The sequence below is a fragment of the Danio rerio genome, chromosome 17, assembly GCF_052040795.2.
Source record: "Danio rerio strain M-AB ecotype USA chromosome 17, GRCz13ab, whole genome shotgun sequence".
In the NCBI taxonomy this organism is placed as follows: domain Eukaryota; kingdom Metazoa; phylum Chordata; class Actinopteri; order Cypriniformes; family Danionidae; genus Danio; species Danio rerio.
Genome location: NC_141037.1, coordinates 36,492,402 through 36,518,997, shown reverse-complemented (window position 1 = coordinate 36,518,997; position 26,596 = coordinate 36,492,402). Strand labels below are relative to the sequence as shown.

Below are 26,596 nucleotides of genomic sequence, written 5' to 3'. Positions count from 1 at the left end.
TTCGTTCATTCATTCAATCAGCATGAGCAATGACAATATCAATCATGCATTTATTTACAGAAGACACCCAATGAATGTCATGCAATGTAATAGTAGTTTAAATAGAATTTTTTTTCACGCATATTAAAAAATATATATATTTACACATTAAAGGATTCCATTAAAAATGACAATCCCAAAATTCTCTTTAATTGTAATTTTTTAATGTATTATTACTTTATTTATACTATTCCATTGTATCCTTCCGACCAATAGGCTTTATCGATTTGTCAACATCAGTGTTTAATCATTTCAAACTGAATTTATTATTTAGCATTTTCAGCAAGTAGTGCTTTTACCCATTTTCAAATGGTCACAATTAGCATATAATGCTATAAAGTCTGTCTAATAACAGACCTACAAATATGTAAAAATTAAAGTAAAGTTTGACTTTTTGCCTTTTGCAACAATGTGGATTTCTCAGTAAATATGCACATTGAATTTTAAAATATCCTGGCTTTCATCTCTTTTTATAGTTTTCTTATTTATGAAAAAGCATATAAAAGAAGCTCTGGATGAGTTGACTCTGAAACCCCATGACCCACATCACTTTCAGTTTTGTCAGTTAAAATGAAAATATTGTATGGATATTAAAGTAATTTATTCATTTTCTTTTCGGCTTAGTCCCTGTATTAATCTGGGGTCACCACTGAGGAAGGAACCGCCAACTTATCCAGCACATGTTTTACGCAGCGGATGCCCTTTCAGCTGCAACCCATCACTGGGAAACACCATACACACTGATTCACACACATACAGACAATTTTAGCTAACATAATTCACCTGTACCGCATGTCTTTGGACTTGTGGGGAAAACCGGAGCACCGGGAGGAAACCCACAAAAACATGGGGAGAACATGCAATCTCCACACAGATATGCCAACTGACCCAGCTGAGGCTCGAACCAGCGACCTTCTTGCTTTTTTTTTGTGAGGCGACAGCACTACCTACTGCACCACTGCGTTGCCCGGATATTAAAGTATTCAAATACATAGAAGTAATTAAATGTATACCTCATTGACTACGTTTACATGGAAATCGGTAATCGAATTATTCGCTTTGATCTAATTAAGGGAATAATAAGACTAAGGTGTTTACATGAGTTGCTTTTTGTGTGTTACTTTCATGATCCCGTTTTAGAACATAATTCGATTAACGTCATTGTGTCATCGCGCTATTAGCATTTCCACCAGAGTTTCATGTAATATCACGTGTTTCATTTTTAATTTGTCAACTTTAACTGCAGTTTGGCACTTTCACTTTCATTCACGAACCTTTCCTACACGCCCTCTCTGACAAACGAGATATTGGAAGCAACTATGAACTGCTGGAAGTGTTGTTTTAATGTAAGTTCACACCGCATGCTAAATGGAAGAAAAAAAATCTCTGCATTTCACGATGCAAGTGTCTGTGGTCTGCACCGACTGGGTAGATGCAAAGAGTGTCAAACAGCCGTGTGTGTGTGTGTGTTTGTGGACTATCCAGTCGAAAACTGTGGCGAAAAGTCCTACATGATGGTAATAATTCAATTAAGGTGTTGACATGTCTGCACTGCAAATCAATAATGCAACTAAAATCGGCATACTCCACCTGTCTTAATTACGATTAATGATTAACGTTTTCTGTTTAGTTCGATTATGACCTTAATCTGAATAAATTAATCAAAAATTGCTGTTTACATGGTTAACTCTTAAATAAAGTATTGTCTTAATTGCATTAAAATTGATTTATTGGTGACCATGTAAACGTAGTCATTGTTCCTCTATCTTAGCTTGTGCTTTTAGATTTATATTTTTAAACTAGCTCACGTGATACAATTCAATATGTGGCTTTTTCTGTCCTTTTACAACACTGACAATTGATGAGTAATAATAAATTCTTTCATATTAAAGCATTGGTGTCCAATCTCGGCCCTGGAGGGCTGGTGTCCTGCACAGTTTAGCTCCAACTTACTTCAACACACCTTTCTGGATGTTTCTAGTATACCTAGAAAGAGCTTGATTGGCTGGTTCAGGCTTGTTTAATTGGGGCTGAAACTAAAATATGTAGGACACCAGCTCTCCAGATCAGAGTTTGGGCACCGCTGATATGAAGCGTTTTATTGAGTTTTACAACATTTCTGAGGCCAAAGTTTATTAGCTTTGGACCAAGAACCCTCTACTTTTTAATTGTTTTGGCTCATTTTACAACTCCCCTAGACAGGGCCGGAGTGGGACTCTTTTTTGCTCTGGAGTTTCAAGCTTTGGACCGGCCCACCTCAGTCGACGACTGACTGTATTAAAATAACGTTATTTCCAATTCAGTTTCTAATGACACTAACACGTCTTTTTCAAGGACACAGCTGCTTTAGAACTTCTAATGTTTTTCATAAATATGAGAACATTCATTCTTTATAGATATCCAGTCCTTTGTAATGGTCGTCACACACACAAAAAAATAAATATGTACCCCTACATATGTAACATGTCTTAACACTAAAAATGAAAAAAAAAAAATTATCCTGGTGAGATTCGAACTCAGATCGTGCTAACCACTAGACCAAGAAGACAGTGTTAAGGTGATGAGTCCGGGATAAAAAATAAGTATTGAATTGTTATCTGCTGCTATTGATGGCTACTCTTTTTCTCCCCTTTTTAGATTTCTGATCAAATGATGTTAAATTTTTTTAATGTAGTGAATCATCAGATTTTCATTGAGCAGGTGTAATAATTATTATTATTAATTAATATTCACTAAGGTGCCGCTGTTTGGGGTGGAATAATAGTTACATCATCATTAACCTGCAGGCTGCAATTTGCTTACGGGGCTGCAAGAAATAAATAAAAAGAACGGAGCTGCGACAAAACAATAAATAAAAATAGTGTGGCTGTCGTGTGCTCCCGATTAGCCAATCCGGGCCTGCCCCTAGAATTAAAAGACTGAGTTTTACCATTTTACCAAAGATTTAGCCAATCCACTGGTGTTGTAGGATAACTTTTAGCTTAGCTTAGCATAAATAATTGAATCAGATTAGACCATAGACATTAAACAAAAAAAAAAAAAATAGTTTGAATAATTTACCTATTTTTCTCCTAAGACCAACAGAAAAAAAGTTGCTGTTTTCTAGGCTGATATGACAACAAACTTTAATTTTAGTGGGGTTTTTAAAACTATTTGCCTATTTGCCAAATAAATACCAAAAAAAAAAACAAAAAAAAAAACAAACAAAAAAAAAAACAATAGTGTTCCTTTAAGGACCATTAAGAGGATTGAACTACAGTCTTTGTTTTTCTGAATAACAACTTAGGATAAACTCTGGAAAAAGCCATTTTAATTATTATTTTTTTGTACAGTTGCATTGATAATCAGCACAGAATATCTTTCTAGCATTTATTGCACATGACAGCATTAGAGGCTTTTAACTTCACATCATGCGGGCTTTATCCTAATCGATACTGATAAGGTATTCTCCTACTGTCTGTTGAGTTAACATGCGGTTCATCATTAACTCAAATGGTTTATGCAATCCCACAAGACCGGGCTTGTTACTGTCAGTCTTGTTATTCCACATCTGTCACTCTGCTTCAAGACAAGAAGCCCGTTGTTTACAATGGCTGAACAGCGGAGAGTTTCCTTTAATGATGTCTCTCTTCTGCTTTCCTCCACGTTCTCCAGCGGAGTCTCTAGCGCAACCATGGACTCCAGCACATCTCTGAAGATGAATTCTCTGAGCACCCAGAGTCTCTTCAGCTACGTGGAGGAGGAAAACCTTTCTGCCATCAAAGCTCATCTGGATAAATACCGAGAGGTGGACACCAGGAGCGAAGTGAGTAATTCTTAGTATTATTTATATCATTATGTGTTGTTTAAAATATGAAGGTTGTTCATTCCATGCATTGATTTGTTTTCAGGATTTGATGTAACACTGTATAAATAGTATGTAAATAATATGTAAAAGATGTTAAGTTTCTCTTGATTTACAGTTTTGTAGCAATGTCTTTTGGTATAATGTAATTTCTGTTTAATTCTGCAAACTACTGATGGCATTTATTCCAATTTCTTTAAATAATGTTGTCATTTGGAGCTTTTGTTTTGCTTAAAATAGCACACACACTCACAAAAAAATTCTGTCCCGTCTTTGCTTTTTCGCTTAAGTTTTTGTGTTTTGGACAACACAAAACCAATGTTTTAGCTTTAGGAGAGTTGGAAGTCAATGCTTTGGGGAATAACACTGATTGTCAGTTCAATCACTATGTGTTAATCACTAAATGATTACCTTTGTTATGTTGATCAATTTAAAGAAAAAGACTCTGAAATATGGAAGAAATGTTATCTGACCTTTATAGAATAACACCAACATTATATTTGACCTCAAACCTATACCTAATGAATCCAGTGCAGTGTTCCCTCAAGGATTTTTTTCCAGCTGTGGCGGCAGGCCTTTTTTTTAAACAGATCTACATGTGGCGTTATTTCAATGACAAATGTTGTGAGGGCAGTATTAGAAGTCGAGATCGCATTTATATAATAGCTTACACTACAGCATGCGGATCTCTGTGCTTGCGTGCCGATTTCCTCTGCTCATGCACAAAACTTTTTGCACGGTCCCTTAAATATAAGCCACTTCAAGAGCGCGCAAATCTTGTGCGCTCTCAAATAATTGCAGCTGAAGTGCGATTTAGTGTGTTTATGCAACGAGTATGTCTCCAGCATTTATTAGATTTGCCTGGAATATTTATGAGTGTCTCCCTAATAAACCTACAGAGCGATATTAATGCGTCCTGAAGTAAAGTGAAACTGCTATACGTTGTGTTTGCTGGCCTCACGCATCACGCGCCTGTCAGTCATCCAAACTGAGCCGAGTTTTAATAACTATACACTTCAAATTGTTGTTTCTTTTGTGCTGAGCTAGACACCTTAGCCACTAAAGCTGTGGAGACATTATTGAATTGATTTATACATGCTGTGTTCAAAACCACTCATTATTTTCTCATTGATTATTCATTACATACTGTAGTAAATACCCCATATCAATAAAAAACACAAGCAATTTGAACAAAAGTAGTACTGTATAGAAGGTTTTTCCTTCAAGCAATACAAATGGTTATTTTAAGGGATTTCACCCATAAATGATCATTTACTCACCCAATTTGAGCTTCTTTTCTCTGACAATATAAAACATGTTGAGAAGTGCTGGTTGCTGACACCCATTGACTTCCATATTATTTTTTCCATAGTACTTTTTTCATAGTATTATGGAAGTCATTGAGTGCCAGCAACCATCATTCTTCAAAATATCTTCTTTTTTGTTTAACAGAAGAAACCAGTAGAGGTTTTAAAAGATTACAAGACAGATTCAATTTGCTGTGATTTTATCATAATTATGTGTATTAAACATCACTTAAGACAACATCAGCATCTGTTAGCTTTAATTGTAGGGAACAACTGAAACATTTTGAGGTTTCCCCCACTAATTTAATCTTCTGGATTTAAAATCTACAGTATATGTGGCTGTGTAACCGGTGGTGATGGGTATAGCATAGCACTGCGAGTACATTGATGATGCGTCAGTGTTTAACTATTATTTGTGAGACTATGGTTTCTTATCCTAGAACTCACTGCTTCTGAATTATTTGTTCAGGTTGTGAGATCACACTGTAGTTATAGGCATTCATGATAGGTCTAGGCATGGACAAGAATAAAATTCTGATGGTATGATAATCCTAGATAAAAATATCACGGTACTGTGATTTCTCTTTCTAAAATATGTTCTTTTTAACCATCTGGGTTAAAAACAACAATTTTTTTCACCAATTTCACAAACTAATTTCGAGAGAACCAAGTGATATGATCGACTACAACTGACCCTTATCGTTAATCATTAGCTGGCCTATCAGATCATTCCAAAACTACTATAAATATTTTACCTAAACTTCATTCCCCCCTCTCTATCCTTCTCTTCTCCCTCCTTCTCAATACTATGAATTGCCTTGCAACGGGAGGCACAGTCTAAAAACATGTACCTAAGCGAATTGTAATAACAGTCACAAGCACAAATACACACTGAATCAATTAGAACCAGCATATTAACCAAAGTATAGGCAAAAAACTAACTAGGGGGCTCTCGAGAAATACCTGATCTCATATCCCTCCTAATGCTCATTGACTAGGCAGGAACCTAGGGCTCTTCTGTCTCCGAACTCAGGGTTTTCTCCCGTGACAGCATGCCAAACCTGCTATCATATTCGAGCATTACCTGAGTGTGAACTCTTAAATATATATATATATATATATATATATATATATATATATATATATATATATATATATATATATATATATATATATATATATATATATATATAAACTACATGTCAGGCTAAATAATTAAATTAATCATTGACTTTTGCTATGTTCATTAGTTTAAAAAGCACAGATTTCTTAGCAACCTAAAAAGGCGTCTTTGGATATCTTTCTTTTCTTTGGATATAAATAAGCCACTGCACTATTGTGGCTTTGAAAACATGTAAAACAACAACAACAACAACAACAACAACAACAACAACCTGGATATACTGTACCACAGGAAGGGTACAACAGAAATTTTCAGTGGCTTGTGATGACTTTTTCAAATTCCAGTAAAACTTAACTGATGGCAGTTTTGTCAAAAGTGCCTACTTCCTCGCGTCTGCACTGAAATTTAAGAAATATGACAATAGCAGCATTTCCCGCGTCATTTTGAGTGCTGCTAAGTGAACACTTTCAGATTGGCCATTGTGTTCACAGGTTCAAAAGATATGACTGTGATTGGTAATAATCGTCACCAGTTTACAAAATAACTTCCATGGACACTGGAGCGTCTGAAAGCTGCGTAATTAGGAAAGTCATTGTATAACGATTGTTTGTTCTGTAGACTATCGATAAAAAATATAGCTTAAAGGGGCTAATAATTTTGACCTTAAAAGGGTTTTTAAAATTTTTAAAAATGTTTAATGAAAATTTCCTTGCTCTGTTAAACTTCATTTGGCAAATATTTATAAAAGAAAAAAATATATATATCAAAAGGCGACTAATAATTCTGACTTCAACTGTATATTTTCTGCAAATTAATTACAAATTCCTAAAATCTAATGTCGTTCAACCCTTACTCCCTACCTTCACTTAGGTTGTATGTTTCAAAGCATTTAAGAGGTAGATTTGAACTGAAAGACAGGGGTTTCATGATTACATATATAATAAAATGTTTTATGCTAAAAATATGCACAATATTTTTATCATAGGCGCTCCACAATACTTTAAATTATTTTCAGAATTGTTATATAAACCTTTTACATTTCTTATTTGTTGGTAGAAATCAGTGCTTTAAAACAATTGAAGGCTATAAATTGCTTTGCTGTTCAGAGTGGAAAACTTAATCCATGTTTAAACAGTGCACATAGGCCTGTCACATTAAATCATTTTAGCTGTGCTGGATATAGTCATAGAAATTAATGCAATAATTGATATCATTGTCATTTCAATACTAATTTATGTCCGCGTTTATATAATGATCATACAACAGCATATACTGTAGATAGGCATAAACACTTTAGTACACAATAGGACCAAAAACACATGTAAATGTCATTGTAAAATGCCTTTTAAATGGTTAGTGAACTGTCATTTTCTGCAAGTGGATTGCAGCTTTGAAATAGAGCACACCTTCCAAACCAGTGTGAAAATTAATTTTTCCTCCTCTTTTAGTAAGTATTGCTTGTAAAAGACTTTCCTGTATTCACTGACACCATGTAGACATTATGAACAATAAATACTGATCACAAAATTTATTAGGGTCAAGTCCATGTATTGAGTAGATAAGTCGATATAATGATAATTGTGACAGGCAAGCCTTTCAGTTTTCAAAATTGGTTCCTTCACACCATTATCACAAAAAGTGTAACTGGAATGGTTAAACTGCGGAAACAGTGTATTTGCTGTAAATATATTTCCCGTTTACTGTATTTATACTCACCAGGGATTGAGCTAAATCTAATGAGCCGAACCTCATTTACTGACAGCATGGCACACATTTGATCCATAAACATCATCAGATTAAAGTCCTCATTACGTGTTTGTGTTGTGCTGCAGAATGGCCAGACTGCTCTCATGCTGGCGTCAGAGCAGGGCAGTCTAGAGATTGTGCAGGAGCTCATCCGGAGAGGAGCAAACATCCATCTGGATGACATTGTAAGTTGTGTTTCACTTTTCATCTCAAAACACAGGCAGCCGAGAGACACAACATGAGATATCATGGGCTAAACCATAAACTTGCACATTGTTTTTCGAGCAGGATTGTGAGTGTCACTTCAATTTTGCTGGACTCTTTTGCCTAAGAGTTTGTCAAAATTCTAGAAAAATCTAGTGTAAACATTAAAATTGTTTCACATAAAGACAGTCAATCACATTTGTTTTTGTGAATTGTGGGGACATTACAAAGGTTTCCATTGTTTGTTTTTATACTGTACAAACTGTATTTAATATTGCTCTAATCCCACCCTACCCCTAAACCCAACACTCATTGGAAACTGTACAGTTACTTTCTAAAATAAATGTGTGATTTATAAAAGTCTGTGTGTCTTATAAGCTTTTTGAGAAATAAGGACATCAGCAATGTTCACCACCTTCTTGTAGTACCTGTGTCATACCTATGTCATTATACAGGTTTTTGTCCTGATACAGTATGTCACAAAAACATGTACAGACTCTTATTCTGCTCAAACTCGAGCGCAGGGACATGTGGCAATCACCTTCTTGTAATACTTGTGTCATACCAGAGGAAAGAGAAGAACATTGACATGTTCCAGAAATAAAAACGTGCTCTTTAGTCCTTTTTCAGGTTTCCTCCAGTGTCATCAGGCTTTATATGGAAAGATTTAGAGCTGTTCTAAAAGTATTGGCTATTATTGAGTGTAATGAGATTTGTTTCACTGAGTAGACTTCTGTTATGTCTTTTTAATATAAACAGCATTCTGTGTAAATTTTTTTGAGTTTTTGTATACACCGTAAAAACTGTTGAGTTGTATACATGTTTGTATCTACATGTGCATATACAGTATATTTGTGTATATAAATCTGTGTGTGTCTGTGTGTGTGTGTGTGTATGTATGTATGTATGTATGTATGTATGCATGTATGCATGTATGCATGTATGTATATGTATATGTATATATATATATATATATATATATATATATATATATATATATATATATATATATATATATATATATATATATATATATATATATATATATATATATATATTTGTTTGTTTTTTTTTATCAAATATACAGTTCACTTTTTCCACATTTTCTTATGTGACAGCCTTATTCTAAAATGGATTAAATTAATTTATTTCCTTAATTCTACACACAATACCCCATAATGAGAATGTGAAAAAAAGATTTTTTTTTCAAATTGTTGCAAGTTTATTAAAAATAAAAAACCTGAAAGACCTCATGTACATAAGTATTCACAGTCTTTGCTCAATACTTTGTTGATGCACCTTTGGCAGCAATTACAGCCTCAAGTCTTTTTTTGAATATGATGCCACAAGCTTGGCACACCTGTCTTTGGGATTTTTTTGCCAATTCCTCTTTGCAGTACCTCTCGAGCTCTATCAGGCTGGATGGGAAGCAACTGTGTACAACCATTTTCAGATCTCTCCAGATTAGGATTTAGGTCTGGGCTCTGGCTGGGCCACTCAAGGACATTTACCGAGTTGTTTTGAAGCCACTCCATTGATATTTTGACGGTGTGCTTTGGGTCATTGTCCTGCTGGAAGATGAACTGTCTGAGTTCAAGAGCACTCTGAGGTTTTCATTTAGGATGTCTCTGTACATTGCTGCATTCATCTTTCCCTTTGTCCTGACTAGTCTTCCAGTTCCTGCTGCTAAAAAACATCCCCACAGCTTGATAATGCCACCACCATGCTTTACTGTATGGATAATATTAGCCTGGTAACAAGCAGTGCCTGGCTTTCTCTAAATGGCATTTAAGTTCAAGTCTAGTCTCATCAGACCAGAAAATTTTATTTCTTATGGTCTGAGAGTCCTTCAGATGCCTTTTGGCAAATTACAGGTTTCCGTCTGGCCACTCTACCATACAGGCCTAGTTGGTGGATTGCTGCACAGATGGTTGTCCTTCTGTAAGGTTCTTCTTTCTCCACAGAAGAATGCTGTTGCTTAGATAGAGTGACCATCAGGTTATTAATCTCTCATCGAGTTATAAAACCCTGACTAAGGCCCTTCTACCCAGATCACTCAGCTTAGATGGCTGGCCAGCTTTAGGAAGAGTCCTGGGGCCTCATGTACGAAGACTTGCGTGGAAATCTTACTAAAACATTGCGTACGCACAAAGCTGTAAATGTGCGTACGCAGAAAAAAATTCAGATGTATGAAACAGTGCGTACCCCGAATTTCACGCATATTCTTTTGTACATCTGAATGAACGTGAAACTGAGCGCAACATGCACGAGCACAAAACCCCTCCCTGCCTCCTCCCCCGTATGAATATGCTAATGACTATGCTAATGAAAAAACCCAACGAAAAAGCAACGGCAAAATCAAACAAAAAGAGAAACTTTGAACAGAATGTGAATTGGAAGTGCTGCTTTCGGAGGTAGACCGGAGAAAAGCGGTGTTATTTGCAAGTTTGTTCTCCGGAATTAACAACAAAAGAAAAAAATTGAGTGGGAGAGTTTAGCTGATACGGTTAACACAGTTGGGTCTGAACATTGCACTGAGTGCATTTAAAAAAGAAATAGTGTGGTTTATAACTGAAAAATGTTGCAGTACCCTTAGCAGTCTCAGTGGCGCACCTCATAAGAAGCATGTGATTATGTACTGACATGTTCGAGCATAAACTCGGCTCGAATCCAGCGTCTAATAAATTCTTTCTTTTTTTCCCCGCTACATATCAGATTTTGCCCACTATTTATCAAGAGAAAGACAAGTAGGAATCATCAATAAGTTTGTGCATCATATTTTGTTTGCACATTTATTGAATGGAAATGTTTCTGATTCACGCATGCAAATTCATCTTCAGATAGTGTCTTTATAGCAATGTTCGTGCGGTAGATCGCTCAGATTACATTGGGAAAACAGGCGACCGCTGCAAATTGTGCTTTAATGTTTAGCTGGTCAACTGTATGGTATGGAAATCTTACATACCTACTATATGAACCCGTCTCATACAGCTGCCATTGCAAGGCTCAGACACTTTGTAGAGAAGAATTTAACACAACTGCCTCTAGGAGTTGCCAATGGAAATAAAACAGACACGCACAAAAAATGTGCGTACGCCTGCCAGAAAGCTGCCGTGAACCTGCGCACATTCCCACGTTCAGTTCATTGTTAGTAAATCCAAACGTGAGCGATTCTGAGCGTGAAACCTGGCGTACGCAAAGTTTTTGTGCGTACGCAGTGTTGATACATGAGGCCCCTGGTGGTTCCAAACATCTTCCACTTACGGATGAAGGAGGCCACTGTGCTCATTGGAGCTTTCAGAGCAGCAGAAATTTTTCTGTAACCTTCCTTAGCCTTGTGCCGATACAATCCTGTCTTGGAGGTCTACAGACAATTCCTTTGTCTTCATGCTTGGTTTGTGCTTTGACATGCACTGTCAACCCTGGGATATTATATGTACAGGTGTATGCCTTTTCAAATCATGTCCATTCAGCTGAATTTACCACAGGTGAACTCCAGTTAAGCTGCTAAAACATCTCAAGAATGATCAGTGAAAACAGAATGTGCCTGAGCTTAATTTAAAGCTTCATGTCAAAGGTTGTGAATGCTTATGTACATGTGATTTTTCAGGTTTTTTATTTTCAATAAATTTGCGACAATTTCAAAAAATATTTTTCACGTTGACATTATGGGATATTTTTATGGACAATTTTGAGGAAATAAATGAATTTAATTAATTTTGGAATAAACCTGTAACATAAAAAATGTGAAAAAAGTAAAGCGCTTTGAAAACTTTCAGGATGCACTGTATGTATACATGCGGATGTATATATATACATAATAAATATACACAGTGCACATGCTTAAACTATGTCAAAACTAATATTTTTTTGGATGTGATTAATTGCAATACATTTTTGCCCAACAGGCAAAATGATTAGCCCTCCTGTCAAATGTCCTCCCTCCATTAATTATTTTGGGAAATATTTGAAAAACTATTTTTAGTAAAAAAAAAAATATCACAGGAGCACTTATAATATTGTTTACATACATGTATATAATGTTTCTTTTATATCTATTACTTTATTATAACAAAAAAAAAACAAATATAATGTGTTGATTGTAGTGTTGATTGTTTGTGTCTGCTTTGCTAGACTTCAGTTCTTCACCGAGATGTATGATTTCATATATGTGGGTGGGCCGTTGAATATAATAACTGGTAGCTTGTACTGTCATTTTGTAAATGACTAGCTGATGCCGTTTACAGGCACAAACACTTTAGAGCTTCTCGCATTAGCAGATGTACAGTACAGTATAAAACCTTTGTAGTAACAGTCCAAGAAAACTTCGCTATGACCACCTGGTATGACCAGCTGGTAAGATCTGAAGCTCCACATACATGAAATCTTTAGCTCTTCCTGAGATGATGACGATGTACATGTAATTAAATCTTTTTTGCACTTGTATTAGGATTGCTGGACTGCACTGATTTCAGCTGCTAAAGAGGGACACACTGACGTGGTGAAGGAACTCCTGGAGAACAATGCCAATGTGGAGCATCGAGACATGGTAAGATACAGATTAAAGCAGCTGGCTACACTAAAATCAACAGCTGTTTTTGAGCATCTCATTGTCAGTGATGTCAAATTTCTAACAACCCCCCCAAAAAAACCTTACGGACCTCTTTTTTGATCCATTGAAATCTTTAAGTAAAGTTTGGCTTATTTTAAATATTAAGATGTTTTTTTTTTATTTTTTTTGTTGAATAAATAAAGGCAAAAATTATGCAAACATTTATTCTCACTCTCAGAAATAAAGGTACAAAACCTGTCACTGGGGCGGCACCTTTTCAAAAGGTACATTTTTGTTCCTACCAAATCGTTAAATGTACATATTAATACTTAAAAAGTGTACAAATGTGTACCTTAAAGGTACAAAATTGAACCTTAATATTACAAAAGTGTACCCTAAGGATAATAATGTCCTGTATGGTACAAAAGTATTTGTTTTTTAATAAAAGAACCTCCCCAGTGACAAATTTAGTTTCTTTATTTCTGAGAGTGTGTGGAGTTTATCTAAGCTTCAGACGCTGAATGACTTACCTGCGGTGAATATACAGTAATGCTATGTGACATTGTTTATAAGCTGTTTGTTTGTTTCTGTAACAAGTTGTGATGAGGAAAAGATGTAGGTTAAACTAAAACAGCATGTATTCATTTTTTTTCACCAAAATGTTTTACACTAATTATGTATTAGCTTATTTAACTTATTGTTTATTTCAGTTTTATTTAACTATATTCATTTTATTTATCTACATGTATTTATTTGTTCTGTTGTTTGTTTTTTCATCACACAGTTCTTTGCTTTTTAACATTCAAAGCCATAGAAACTGTGTGTACACTGAACCGCCCCATCTGGATTCCTTTAATTCCTACCTTACTGGAATATATGATATGTGATACTCTGTGTTTAAGATCAGCAGTTCTGTGCAGTCCTGTATATAAACTATCATGCTGTGGTCAAGTTTACTTTCTGATGGCATGAGCTGCCTATCTAGACAGCATTTTTGTTCATCATAGGCACATTTAAATGCAAAATGGAGTGTTGAAGTGCGTCTCTGTTGCCCATAAATGCTGTCTGGTTGGCAGCTAAAGCTTATAATAACAAATAAGGAAGATAAGAGACAGCCGATAGTTTGAGTCACTCCCTGACTCAGAGAAAATGTGTTTTTCCACAAAGTCCTGTGACTGAGAGATTATTATTAAGGACCATCACGTGGTAATATAATGACCTTGGTATGTTTGTGTTAAGGGGGGCTGGAGTGCGCTCATGTGGGCCGCTTATAAGGGCCGTGTGGAGGTGGCAGGTCTACTGCTGGAGAAGGGAGCAAACCCTAACATCACCGGACAGGTTTGCAGAGCCTTTACCTGATGCTTTCAAACATGTATTGTATATTAAAGCAAGACACTGCAGGAGCCGGTTGCACCAGCAGTGCGCAAGTTAAAACATAGCCTAGTTGTGACTTAAAGCGACACTACACGCTACTAAAGATTTTTGTGTTGCACCACTGAACTTAGTTTAAACGTGACGTTACGTTTTAACTAAATATTTACGGCAGCATCCCCTCACGTGTAACGGTGGAAAAGAGATTATTTTACATCGAGGAGCTCGAGATGATAATGAATGATCTCCCTCTACTAACAGCCTTATTTTCCTCCCAGATCTCACATTTTTTCAGTTTGTGAAAGAAGAGTTTAGTTTTTTCTCAATAAGTGCTTTGTGTTTATTGTATCTAATTTTGTGTATTAAAATGAGAAATTCTTCACAACTTGAGTTCTTCTCCCAACTCTTCTCTGTTTCTTGTGTAGGATATTTCATCTGATAACTTCACAATGTAGGCATGTGCGTCATTCGTTACAGTTACTGACTGTAATGTAATGCACTATAAAAATGTAATTTGTTGTTTCATTTTCATAGTACAGTTATGTATAACAGTTCTGTCTGGTTCTTAAATCTGATTGGCTGATAGCCGTGATATATTTAAGTATTATCAGCACCCGTAAAGCCTCTTCACCCTTTGTGTATTACACCGCCCACATACAGCCAGAAAAAAGCAGACACTACAGATCTAAAGTTTAAAAGATGCTTGCTCAGCTGTTTAACTGTCAGCTCATGATTTGAATCCGGAAGAAAGTAGTTCCTCATACAAAAGGGTTTTTGAGACTGATTTTGTTTTTATATACACAATTATTTCGTCAAACTGTTGTATAAACGCAATATCACACTCGTAGCAATGCGATATGGCTGTATATCGGCACTGGTGGGAGGCACCAGTGCCGCAGGCCGAGAATATCGCAGAATATCGCACAGCTATCAGCCAATCAGATTTGAGAACCAGACAGAACTGTTGTGTATGTGTGTGTGTGTGTGTATATATATATATATATATATATATATATATATATATATATATATATATATATATACAGGAGGTGCAGTAGTTGCAGAATTTTAAAGCAGTTTCAATGAGGCAATAAAGCAATTTAAATGCTTTTTATTTAATATTACATCATTCAATGTGACTATGCTTTTGATTTTACGGAGAGCTTATGACCTAATAACTACTATTTGCATTAAGAACAAGTGGTGCAACTGAAGCAAGAACAAATTTAAGTACAAACTAGCTAGTAGTTTCTAAACCCCTAGTATAAACTTTACGTTACAGTTTAAGAAAGAACAGCTGGTGCAACCCTACCCAGGTAAATAGTGTAAAAAATGAAAAACACCTCATTTGCTTGCCCTCATGGGGTTTTAAACCTTTACAAGTTTCTTTCTTATGTTATGTTTGAAGAATGCTGGTTGCTGGGAACCAGAAGGTCAACTTCCATGATAGGAAAAAAAAAAACATGGAAGTCAATTTTGATGCCAGCCATCAACATTTTTTCAAATTTTCTTAATTTGTGTTTAATAGAAGAAAGAAATGCAAATTGTTTTAATCAAGTAAAATGAAAGTAAATGATGACATTATTGTAATGTGTTTTTGGTAAACTGTCACTTTAACGTTATACTTTGACATACTTTAAAATACTGATTAATTACATTAAGTAATAAAGATTGCTTTCTTTTTGTCTTACAAGTTTTCTAAAATGCTATGTTTGAATTTGCATATATTATAGGAATATATCTCTATCAACAAAATATATAAGTGAAGTCAGGATTACATTTTGGGAGTCTTGTTTTATCACTACTGTGAAGAGACAAAAAAAAAAAAAACATTTTACAGGTTTTTTTTGTAGAATAAAATTTTAGAAATCGTATTTCATCAGGGAATATTATGTGTGAACCTATTTCTTTGTAAAATTCTTCAGAGTATGCACAGCTCAGAATAACTGAGTACACCCTATTTTGAAAATGAATATTTGTATCCATTTCTCAGTGAATATAGGCAATGTATTGCGGTGCATTTAAACAAAACAGACTTATTAACAGATAAATTAATTAAAAATATATATTTTAGTCACCAAACATATTTAGAAATTGAAGGGGAATACATTTAAATTTAAGATTGTAAATATTCAAAACATAAAAATAAAAATAACCTGCAAAATTTTAACAAAATGTTTCAATTTTATTTTGCTTCTCTTGATTTTTCCTCTTTTTTAAAATTTGTATTTAATATTTTTCTCTAACATATACATTTGGGTGTACTAGTTTTTGGACCGTTATTGTAAGTTATTCTGTTAGATAAGCTCCAGATTTGGCTTCAGTACTGACTAATCTAATGTATATGCAAAAATATAATATTGTAGAGCTCCCTATTATAATATAAATTGAAAAGAGAGATTTGTGTGTAGTGTTCTCAAATATGCTGAGCACCGTAGATATAAATAAAACTGTTAAGTTAGAAACAGCCTTTAAAAATATGTAGTATCATTGAAATCTGCTAGCACAAATTGATGAAGTGCAGTAAGTGAGACACTTGAAAGTGTATTTTGGGTGATTTCATTAAGCACTTCATGGTAAGACAAAAAGGCAGAAATCAAGAAAACAACAATCAAAAAACAAATACCGTATACTGTATGGGTTTTTGACTGCAGTGTCTTGCCTTACAAACAATGTCTTTCTTTGAGTTTTCTTCTCTAGGTTTGGATGTTTTCTGTGGTGTGTGATTGTTTTTGTGTGTGCCAGTAGTACAGTGTTTACCCCATCATATGGGCGGCAGGACGAGGCCATGCAGAGATTGTTCAGCTGCTGCTTCAGCATGAAGCCAAAGTCAACTGCTCTGACAAGGTGCCTTATCACTCCATCTCAGAAAACGCTGACTTGAGCTTTCACTGCATTCATACACACTGATGCTTAACTTACAAAAACAAGAGTCAACTGTTTCAACATGAAACCAAAATAGAGTCCACAGTACTCTTTGGAGCAAAAGTTTGAAAGCAAAAAACATACTGTAATGATACTGCACAAGGACACATTACATTGATCAAATGTGACATTAAAGACATTTACTGTATAATGATGCACAATGTAATATACATTTGATCATTTAAACTTTAAATAAGTGCTGTTTAAAAAAAAAAAAATGTTTACAAAAGAATCCAGAAAATTAATTTATGTTTCCTCAAAAGGGAACACTTTTTAAAAAAAGATATAATAATAAATATTATTATTTTAATTATATATTTAAATATATAAAAAAAATTGTCCCACATCAAACAGCATATTATGCAACATATTAAGAGATTAGGCTTGCCAGCACAAGTTACTTTTTTTGAATGTAATAGTTGTACAGTGAATTTAAATTATAATAATTTATAAATAAATAATTTATTTAAATTGTCATTTAAATTGTGATAGTTATTTGAATATTACTGTAAATGGATCTGTCTTTTAACAACAAAACAAACAAACAAAAAAACTTACCCAAATGGAATGGAAAATATAATCTTTATATTTATTTATATAATCAAAATAAATAAAAAAATATATATACTAATAATTTATCAAATTATATATTCAACTGCAACATAAATGGAAAAGCAACAAGAAAATAGAGTTGCTAATTTTATTAAAATCACTGTAATTCATCACTTAAAATTATTTGTTCTTCTATTATATGACAAATAATACTCATTTAGTTTATGAATTATTATCATGGAAATTCACAGCTATTATACCAAGTAGTGTAGCTCCTTTGCTGATCTGTCAATCAAGGATCAGGACTCGATAAACAGATAAATGGAGATATAAACGGATGATAATAATTACAGAATTCAGATAATGGTTGGTTTTCTAAATGGCTCATCTTGAATTTATAAATAGACTCTTTACTTACTTATGCTTACTGTTCTAACCTGTGAATTTGTTTAATAGTAGTTTGTCATTGTTTTTGTCAGTATGGCACCACACCACTGATTTGGGCCTCCAGGAAAGGCCATTATGACTGTGTGATGCACCTGCTGGAGAATGGCGCCAATGTGGACCAGGAAGGAGCGGTATGTGCTTCTTTTTGTTTTTAACTTATTTTTAGTCAAATTTAAATGGTTGTACAAAAACAGACTGCCAAAACCAGCTCAAAACTGCAACATAAGAGAGACAATGCAGACTGGGTAAATTATAAAGATAAATTATTTATAAGCAAATAACATAGAGAAACAGAGGATACAGTTTATAAATAAAGTCAGTATAAGTGGAAGTCAGTGGTGAATAGCGTATACATGATAGTGACCTGAGATCATGATCCAAATCCACTCACTAATCACCAACCAGGCTCTGCAAAAATCAAACAAACAAAATAACCATGTCCAATACAAGACCTAACACAGGCACAGTGCAGAGTGAAGTGGCAAGTAATCTTGGGAATGAAAAGATCATCCCACCAGTGAGAAATATTGAATCAAAAGGTTTTAGAATGTGACGTTTTGGACATACAAAGACATAGCCCCTCTGTGATGTTACCACAAGGATTTTTCACCAAAAAAATAAATATAAAATAAAATAAATGAATAAAACTGTAATTTCTTAAGCATACCTGTTTTCTTTTAACATGTCATAATAATATATTGGCATATTGAATTGCTTAGGTCAGGTAACATAAAATTTGTACAGCCTTCTATCAAACCCAGCCTCATTGTAATACATGCATCATCTGCCTTAATTATTTGCCAAACATAAAATGAGCACAATATAAATAAAACCTGCCAATGTCAGAAAAGTTGCCCTAAAGAAGAAAGATAGACTTAAACTTATTCAATTACAAATCATAAACCCGGTTAAGTTGTTTTGTGGTATTTATTTGGTGTTGCGAAAAGAACTGTGTGGAAATAATGTTATATGTGTCCATAATATGTCCCTGTAAATATCATTAGTGTAAAAAGGAACAAAAGTGTTTGGCATCCTACTTCCCCTTTAGTATTTATTTGACCATACATTTTATTCATAAATTAGGTGTAATTTAAATAACTTCATAAATTGGATTAACTGAAGCACGTATAGCCAAACTACTACTGACAAAGTTGACCCCCCAATCATCAATGTATAATTCACACACTAGTATTAGGAGAATATTTGATGTTATGCAGACTACTATGACTGCAGTTTTTATATTTTTTTAGTGTTTTAATGGATATTTAGGGGCTATTTTAGAGGCTACTGTAATGCTATGTCTATTTTTTCTTTTTTTTAGCCTACATTTAGATATAAACACCTATTTTACAAGAAGTGAAGTTTCACAAATAAGAGGAGCATGTGATATGATTGACTGCAGCTGGTCACCCATATACAATCATTAGTTAGCCAATCAGATTAATCCAAACTCACTATAAGTAGCCTAGCTCGAACTACTCTCTTACCTTCGTTTTCCAAAGAAACCCCCCAACCACCCCTTCTTCTCCTTTCCACCTTTACCACGGGGAGCTCTCGAGAACCACCTGATCTCGTACTCCACTTATTTGTCAAACAATATCTTAGTGTGAACTCTTGAAATGTGTTTTGTAAATACTTAAGATGTCTATCGGTGCTCTAGAACTGCCAGTTTCAGACCGTTGAATGATATTTTTCCCAGCATTGATTAGCACGAAAATGCATTTACAATGGGATGAACCGTTATAGGTCAATGTATATTTATATTATGCATTTTTACTTATCAAAATTTAAGATAAAGATCAGATAAGAGAAAGATAATTGTTTTGATGTCCTTCAGGGGGGATCAAACGTTAATTAGAGGGTTCAATCCCTCCCCAAACCTCCCTGTAATTCACACCCTGTCCCTTCCTAATATAATCTCCTGCAGAACTCGATGACTGCTCTGATAGTGGCCGTCCGAGGTGGTTTCACTGAGGTGGTGAAGGAACTGCTTAAGAGAAACCCCAATGTGAATATGACCGACAAAGATGGCAATACAGCATTGATGATCGCCGCTATAGAGGGCTACACCGAGATCGTCCAAGACTTGCTGGACGCAGGCACATACGTCAACATCCCTGACCGGGTAGGCCTTCTCCTATCACACGTTTAACCTTGATTGTTGGTATTTGAGGATTCTCGACCCTCATCCATCTTGTGCATGTATATGTCCTAGAGTGGAGATACGGTGCTTATCGGAGCCGTCAGAGGAGGTCATGTGGAGATTGTCCGAGCTTTGCTGAATAAATACGCTGATATTGATGTCAAAGGCCAGGTAAACAAAAAAACATCTCCACTGAAGCATGTCTATCTCCAATATCTTCAATCTCCATATCTGTCATCACAACGTCCTGCATGCTCATCTACACAGAACAGCCTCTTTGTTTTAATGGCCTTTTCACCTCATATTATAAACATATTATGAATCCCCATGTGATTAAGGAAGTAGATATCATCATGACCTCCTGTCATTTGATTCGTTTTGGCTTTGTTTTTGATTTTAGGATGGTAAGACTGCCCTGTACTGGGCTGTGGAGAAAGGGAATGCTACCATGGTACGAGATATTCTGCAATGCAACCCTGATACTGAGGCCTACACCAAGGTAAGGATGTGATTCCTACTGGATTGTTTGCACTATAATCTTATATGATACTTATAAAATATGACGCTAATAAGAAAGATGTAGTTATTTGGGCTTACTTGTGTATGTGCGGTTTCTCTTAATGTGTCAGGATGCAGAGACTCCACTTATAAAAGCCACCAAGATGAGAAACATGGAAATCGTGGAGCTTCTATTGGACAAGGGTGCCAAGGTGTCAGCGGTGGATAAGGTAAAAAGATGTCATTAGACATGAATCACAAACATTTAAGGCATATTCTAAGTAACCATAAAATTGTTGCACATACATGCACATCATGTCTTTCATCTTGTGAAATGAAGCATACATCATTTCACTCGTATAACCATTTTATATCAATTTAAAAGTTACATATAGTTTTTGTCCTTATTGCTTTCACTGACATATTTATCTACCAGCATAGGTCCTGATGATAAGTACTGTACCAGAAATGAATTGATGTTAAAGATTTTGATTAATTTCTAATAAAGAAAATAATTAATGTGATTATTTTCCATAAACTAAATTATACATTTTCATCAGGGTGCAAATTATTCATTGACAATCAGGGGGTTAACTTTTTTGTTAATGTTAATTTGTGTAACATGCAAATTTATTAATGAAACATGTTTTGAGCGATATTCAGTGTATTCCGACTTACAGAATTCTCTGATTAGCTATTTCAGAGGTTACTGTAAGTCAAACTATACAAAGTAGGCATCTATTTTGACTTCACGTGTTATCTACTGTATATCTTACACAGCTATCTTATGAGAAAAGTGTTTTGTGAACACTTACAATGTCTGTAAGTGTTTCTTTCTTTCTTACTTATTGGTGCAATTACATATTCACAATAGTATGAACTGTTATAGGTGTGGTCAAATGTATATTTATATTATCTATTATTTTAAATATTAACATTATTATTTAAAATACAGATCAGAGAAAACTGTTTCTTACTATTAAAGGGCTGACCCGCCATAGATCTTGTTTTGACGTCCTTCAGGGGAGATCAAGCTCTGATTAAGGGGGTAATCCCCACCCAAAGCCCACTGTAATTCACATCCTGATTTTAGTGCATTTTTATTGTGCAATGTCATTTTAAAATGTGCAATCAAACAAACAAACCTCTCACACGTACAACTTTTTAGTATATACATGCAAGACAATCTCTGTTCTTACTTATACACCTGCCTATTTTGCCTGCAGTGCTCAAAAGCAGAAAACAAGAAAAAATGTTGCTGCACAAGATAAGCAAGCATGAAAAATGTGCCAAAATGTTAAAAAAGAAGTTATTTATTTGCGTCAATTTAGACACATGTTAACAAAGAGTGCATGGCTCCAAATGACTATTGCTGTTTTAATAGATTTTAAGGACAATTTTGTCCTAAAGGTTCTGAGTGTAACTATTTTTCATGTAGTGTAAAATATATTTATGAATTGAATGAGGGATGTTTACATTTTCTGCTAGTTGTTTTTTCAAGGTAAATTTAGCAGTTTTTCCAAAAAATAACGACACTCAGTAACCAAATTAATCAAGGATGTTGTTCAACACATACACATACATTTAAGTACAATTAGGTACAAATCACTTTCACAGTTTTGTACAAATATTTCTTATTCACTAGTAAACTGCAAACAAATATATTTAGCAACTTTGTCCTGAAGCTGCATTGTTATTTTCTCAGAAAGGTGACACACCTCTGCATATTGCCATCCGTGGGAGAAGCCGCAAACTGGCTGAGCTGCTCTTGAGAAACCCTAAAGATGGCCGTCTGCTCTACCGGCCCAACAAAGAGGGAGAAACGCCCTACAACATTGACTGCACACACCAAAAAAGCATCCTCACACAGATATTCGGAGCCAGTGAGTATTCCATCAACTTACAGATGTCAGTTTCCACAAATTCTCTAGAGCAACCGACATTAATTAATGATCAATTAATCAATTCCTCCACCAGTTAACCATAATAATGGAAGATCTGTCTGTTTTAGTGGCACATTTTCACTGGCATAACAGGATGTGGAAGGTATTTTGGGATTATAAAAAAATGATAATTTAGTAGAATCGTTTAATTAATAAACATAATAACTAATACAGTATACATTGTGTATTATGTTTTGCCAGATGTACACATTGGCAAAGTTATACTGTGAAAGCCACAACAAAAACAAAAAATTGTAGAATTAAAAAATCATACTTAAGTAAAAGTATCATTACTTGCCAAAAATGTAGTGTAAGGAGAGTAAAAGTATCTGTTGTAAATATTACTCAAAGTAGTAGTAAAAAGTAGCCCTTTTAAAAGTAATTAAGAGTAGTGAGTAGTATTACGCTATTAAAAGCTGATGCATTTACATGGAGTTTGTGGATATGTGTCAACGTAACATTCTGTGGTGCATTAAGTTATTGCTCAGCAGGTGCACGTCATAGGATGTTAATAATCTAGCCAGCGTCTAAGTACAACATTATTTTAATGTCCAATAGTGACGTCAAATTATATTGATATTTGGTTGATTTTAGGTTGTTTTAGAAAGTGACCAAAATCCAACGTCGGGCCAACATCTTAAACCAACGTCATATTGACATCAAGTACTGACATGCATTCATCAGGTATACCAACCAAAATCCAACATCTGATACAATTATTAGTGGTAACGTCCACACAATGTCAAACTGTGACATCATTAGACATTGATATTTGGTTGATTTTACGTTGGGCCTTGACATTGAAGTCGACCTGACTTTGAGTTCTGATGTCAAGCAGATTTTTATTTCCAAGTGAAATGCAATGTTCCCATGACATTTTTGGGGTACAATGTCTATCTGGCGTCATGTTGACATCTTGTACCTGCTGGGTGTTTAAGGCCATTTTAGGGTCATGGCCTTTAACATGGCCTTATAAGGTCATTTTCTAATCAGTGACATGCATCTAAACACTCTCTGGGTCAATATCTGTAAAGATTTTGGGCCTCTTCTTGACATCTTTTGGACATCTTCTTTTTAATGCCTCTCTATAGTTTGTTGCAATTATAAATCACTTATGGTCTTTTTGGTGGTTAATTTTGATGCAATATACCTTCTATGTGCGATTTAATTGGATAGACAGCACTGATTTTTTAAATTCCCATAGACAAGAAAAAATAGTGACTGCAGGTTGAAGGAAAAGTAGTGGAGTTAAAATACCAATACTGCACTGAAAATGTACTCACAGGAAAGTAAAAGTACAGATTTTTACTTAGTAAAAAGTACTTAGTGAATTACAATTGCAGAGAAAAACTACTCAATTACAGTAATTTGAGTTTTTGTAATGTGTTACTTTACACCACTGCAAATTATGTATGAGCATCACTCTGTGAAAACCTTCAGAATATATGTATGTATGTATGGATGTATGCTGACTTATTCTTGAATAAATCATTGCAGTTTTGTGGATGTAAGTTGAAAATTAGAAATTGTGGCTAAATTCAAGAGAATTCTCACATGTGGGCCTGTACCTCTCAAAGGGTTAAAATATTTATCGCAGTTGAAACCTATGGGTCCAAATTGATAAAGTGTAATAAAAGAAACTAGGGCTGCACAATATATTGTTTCAGCAGGGATATCACAATGTGCATCTGCAATAGTCATATTGCAGTAGGGCTGCACGATTCTGGCAAAAATGTGAATCACAATATTTTTTGCTCACGATTCTGTAAATGTAAAATAAAGGTTAATATGATTCGCCTTTTATTATTGTTAATTCTTAAACGTATAGTAAAACAACAATAATAATATTAAGCCTATGTGTAGGTCTACTGTTGCTTAAAATGCTAAATTTTGTACAATCATTATGGTGGACTTGAACAGACTTTCAATATGTCCTGTTTGTTAAATCACAGTAAAATTATGTCATAAAAATACAACTATTCATAATTATAAAGTTGATTTATTATGTTTACGACATGTGCTTGTCATCTGCCATTTACTACATTATTAGACCATTTGTTTTCACTGGTAAAATTAGAATTTTGTCATTATTAGATTCCTTCTTGCATTATATTCAACAATATGCAATCCAGGCTCATTCTGGAAACATGCCTAGCGGACGTTTATGGAGACCGAGAAATACGTCCTGAGTGGTACGTATTTGTGCAGTTTTTGTTTTCACAAATCCGCGAGAGGCTGCTGTGTGCACTTTTTTGTGTCTCGAACGCCTTTCGCGAGGGCGCGCCATTCGCGCCTGTGCTGTTCTTATGTAAAAAGCCATCGGAGGCCGCTGTCGAGCGACGGTCTGTCTGACGGACTGAATGACTGAACGATTGACTGGGCGGCTGGCCAATCGGCCGACCCGGCCACCCTCCTCCTCCTTCTTCCCTAAACCCAAGCGACGATTTACAAAAATCGTCCGATTTTGACCGCGTTTTCGGATTTCACCACATTCTCGCCCGTTATGAACTCTTTCGCTTTATTTTTTGGATTCTGCTTTCTTATCTGATTTGTGAAATCAGTCTTCCCCGGACTCGAACCCGGTAGTCGAACGCGGCTGGCTCCTTCTCCTCTGGCCTCCGCTCCGCCGACGTAACATGACGAGCTAACAGGACAAACTGGTTGCGGCGAAAAGCCCTCCACACGGAGGAGGTGAGCCGTCAGCCGGCGAGCGCGAAGAGGAGCGATGTCACACCACCCCGTAGCGTTCGCTAAAAAAACGTAATGCAGCCATACGTACCTCCGGCCATGTAAATCGCGGTCTCCAGAAACGACCGCAGGGCTACGTTTTCAGAATGAGCTTGGGTTGACATTATGTATAGGCTAGGGTTGTTATACTGACATAGTAAACATTTATTTTCATGCACAACAAATGCGTTATGATCATTTAAATGATGTGCGCACAGGTTTCTCTTTCACTTCCGTGTGCGGCTCATGGCTGCGTCACTGTGAGAAAAAACATGTACATGCAAATCAAACTTCCCGCACGGCCCTCAAACGATCGCTCTGTGCAACAAACTGAACGTTATTTACAACTTCATTACCTGTTTTCACAGGCTATGCAGGTTGTGTTCACTAAAGTAGGCGTCATGCGTGCACTCGCGCATTCTCGGTAGTAAACAAACATTGCGTCACGTGTGATTTTTGCGGCCACAAATACATCATTACATGGAAACAGAAATTAAATTTTTGAGTGAATTATACCTTATAAACACAGTATTTAACGCCATTTGAATGTGTCAATGTTGCTGTGAAGACTTGTGCGCATGCCTTGCTTCTCTCTTGACCCTGGAAATATAATTGGCGGAATCATAGAAAAGCTGAATTAAGATTGTGTGTAGGGTCGAATCGAGATCTTTTTTCGATTAATCATACAGCCCTACATTGCAGTATATGCATTATTGAGTTGGGTTTATAGTTAACCAGAAGCCATAGTTTTTATTATTATTATTTTTAAAGTAGAAGGCTGCTTGTGTTTTTTGAGCATTTGACTGTATGAACATTTCAAAAGAGTTTAAAGCATTTGGGCGCAATATATTATACCATTTGTACCTTTTTATTAAGACACAATTAATGTCATTAATTATACAATCAAGACTATGCAGTGTTCTCGTACATTCATACATTTATTTCCAATTTCTGTACCTGAAAACAGTTTTACAAAACCTTGTAATTTGTTTACTATTTTTTTAATCATTTTTAATATAACAGTCAATCTGATTTAATGAACAATTTTCAGCATTATTCAAGGCATCTGATGTACCTGTATTCATATTGCACAATTTATCATAGAAAAGAAAAATATCCTAAAGTCACATTTTTCCAATATTGTGCAGCCCTAAAGGAAACTATTGCGACTAAAT

At 35.1% G+C, this 26,596-nt stretch overlaps 1 protein-coding gene across 18 annotated transcripts in view; it reads left to right on the top strand.

Annotated features, from left to right (window-relative positions):
* The window catches only part of kidins220a (kinase D-interacting substrate 220a), a 147,858-nt gene that overhangs the window by 7,135 nt on the left and 114,127 nt on the right, over window positions 1–26,596 (top strand). For 17 of the 18 annotated variants that reach the window (XR_015513607.1, XR_015513604.1, XR_015513603.1 and 14 more), the window contains exons 2-12: window positions 3,694–3,844; window positions 8,146–8,244; window positions 12,714–12,812; window positions 14,055–14,153; window positions 16,935–17,033; window positions 18,143–18,241; window positions 20,038–20,235; window positions 20,326–20,424; window positions 20,654–20,752; window positions 20,883–20,981; window positions 22,457–22,634. Coding sequence is in view for 9 of the 18 variants with exons in the window: in XM_087290792.1 (XP_087146918.1) it covers window positions 3,713–3,844; window positions 8,146–8,244; window positions 12,714–12,812; window positions 14,055–14,153; window positions 16,935–17,033; window positions 18,143–18,241; window positions 20,038–20,235; window positions 20,326–20,424; window positions 20,654–20,752; window positions 20,883–20,981; window positions 22,457–22,634 (1,300 nt within the window). In the remaining 9 variants the exon portion in view is untranslated. Of the gene's footprint in view, window positions 1–3,568; window positions 3,845–8,145; window positions 8,245–12,713; window positions 12,813–14,054; window positions 14,154–16,934; window positions 17,034–18,142; window positions 18,242–20,037; window positions 20,236–20,325; window positions 20,425–20,653; window positions 20,753–20,882; window positions 20,982–22,456; window positions 22,635–26,596 lie in introns of those variants that run through there. The other variant, XM_087290784.1, reaches the window with a different exon arrangement.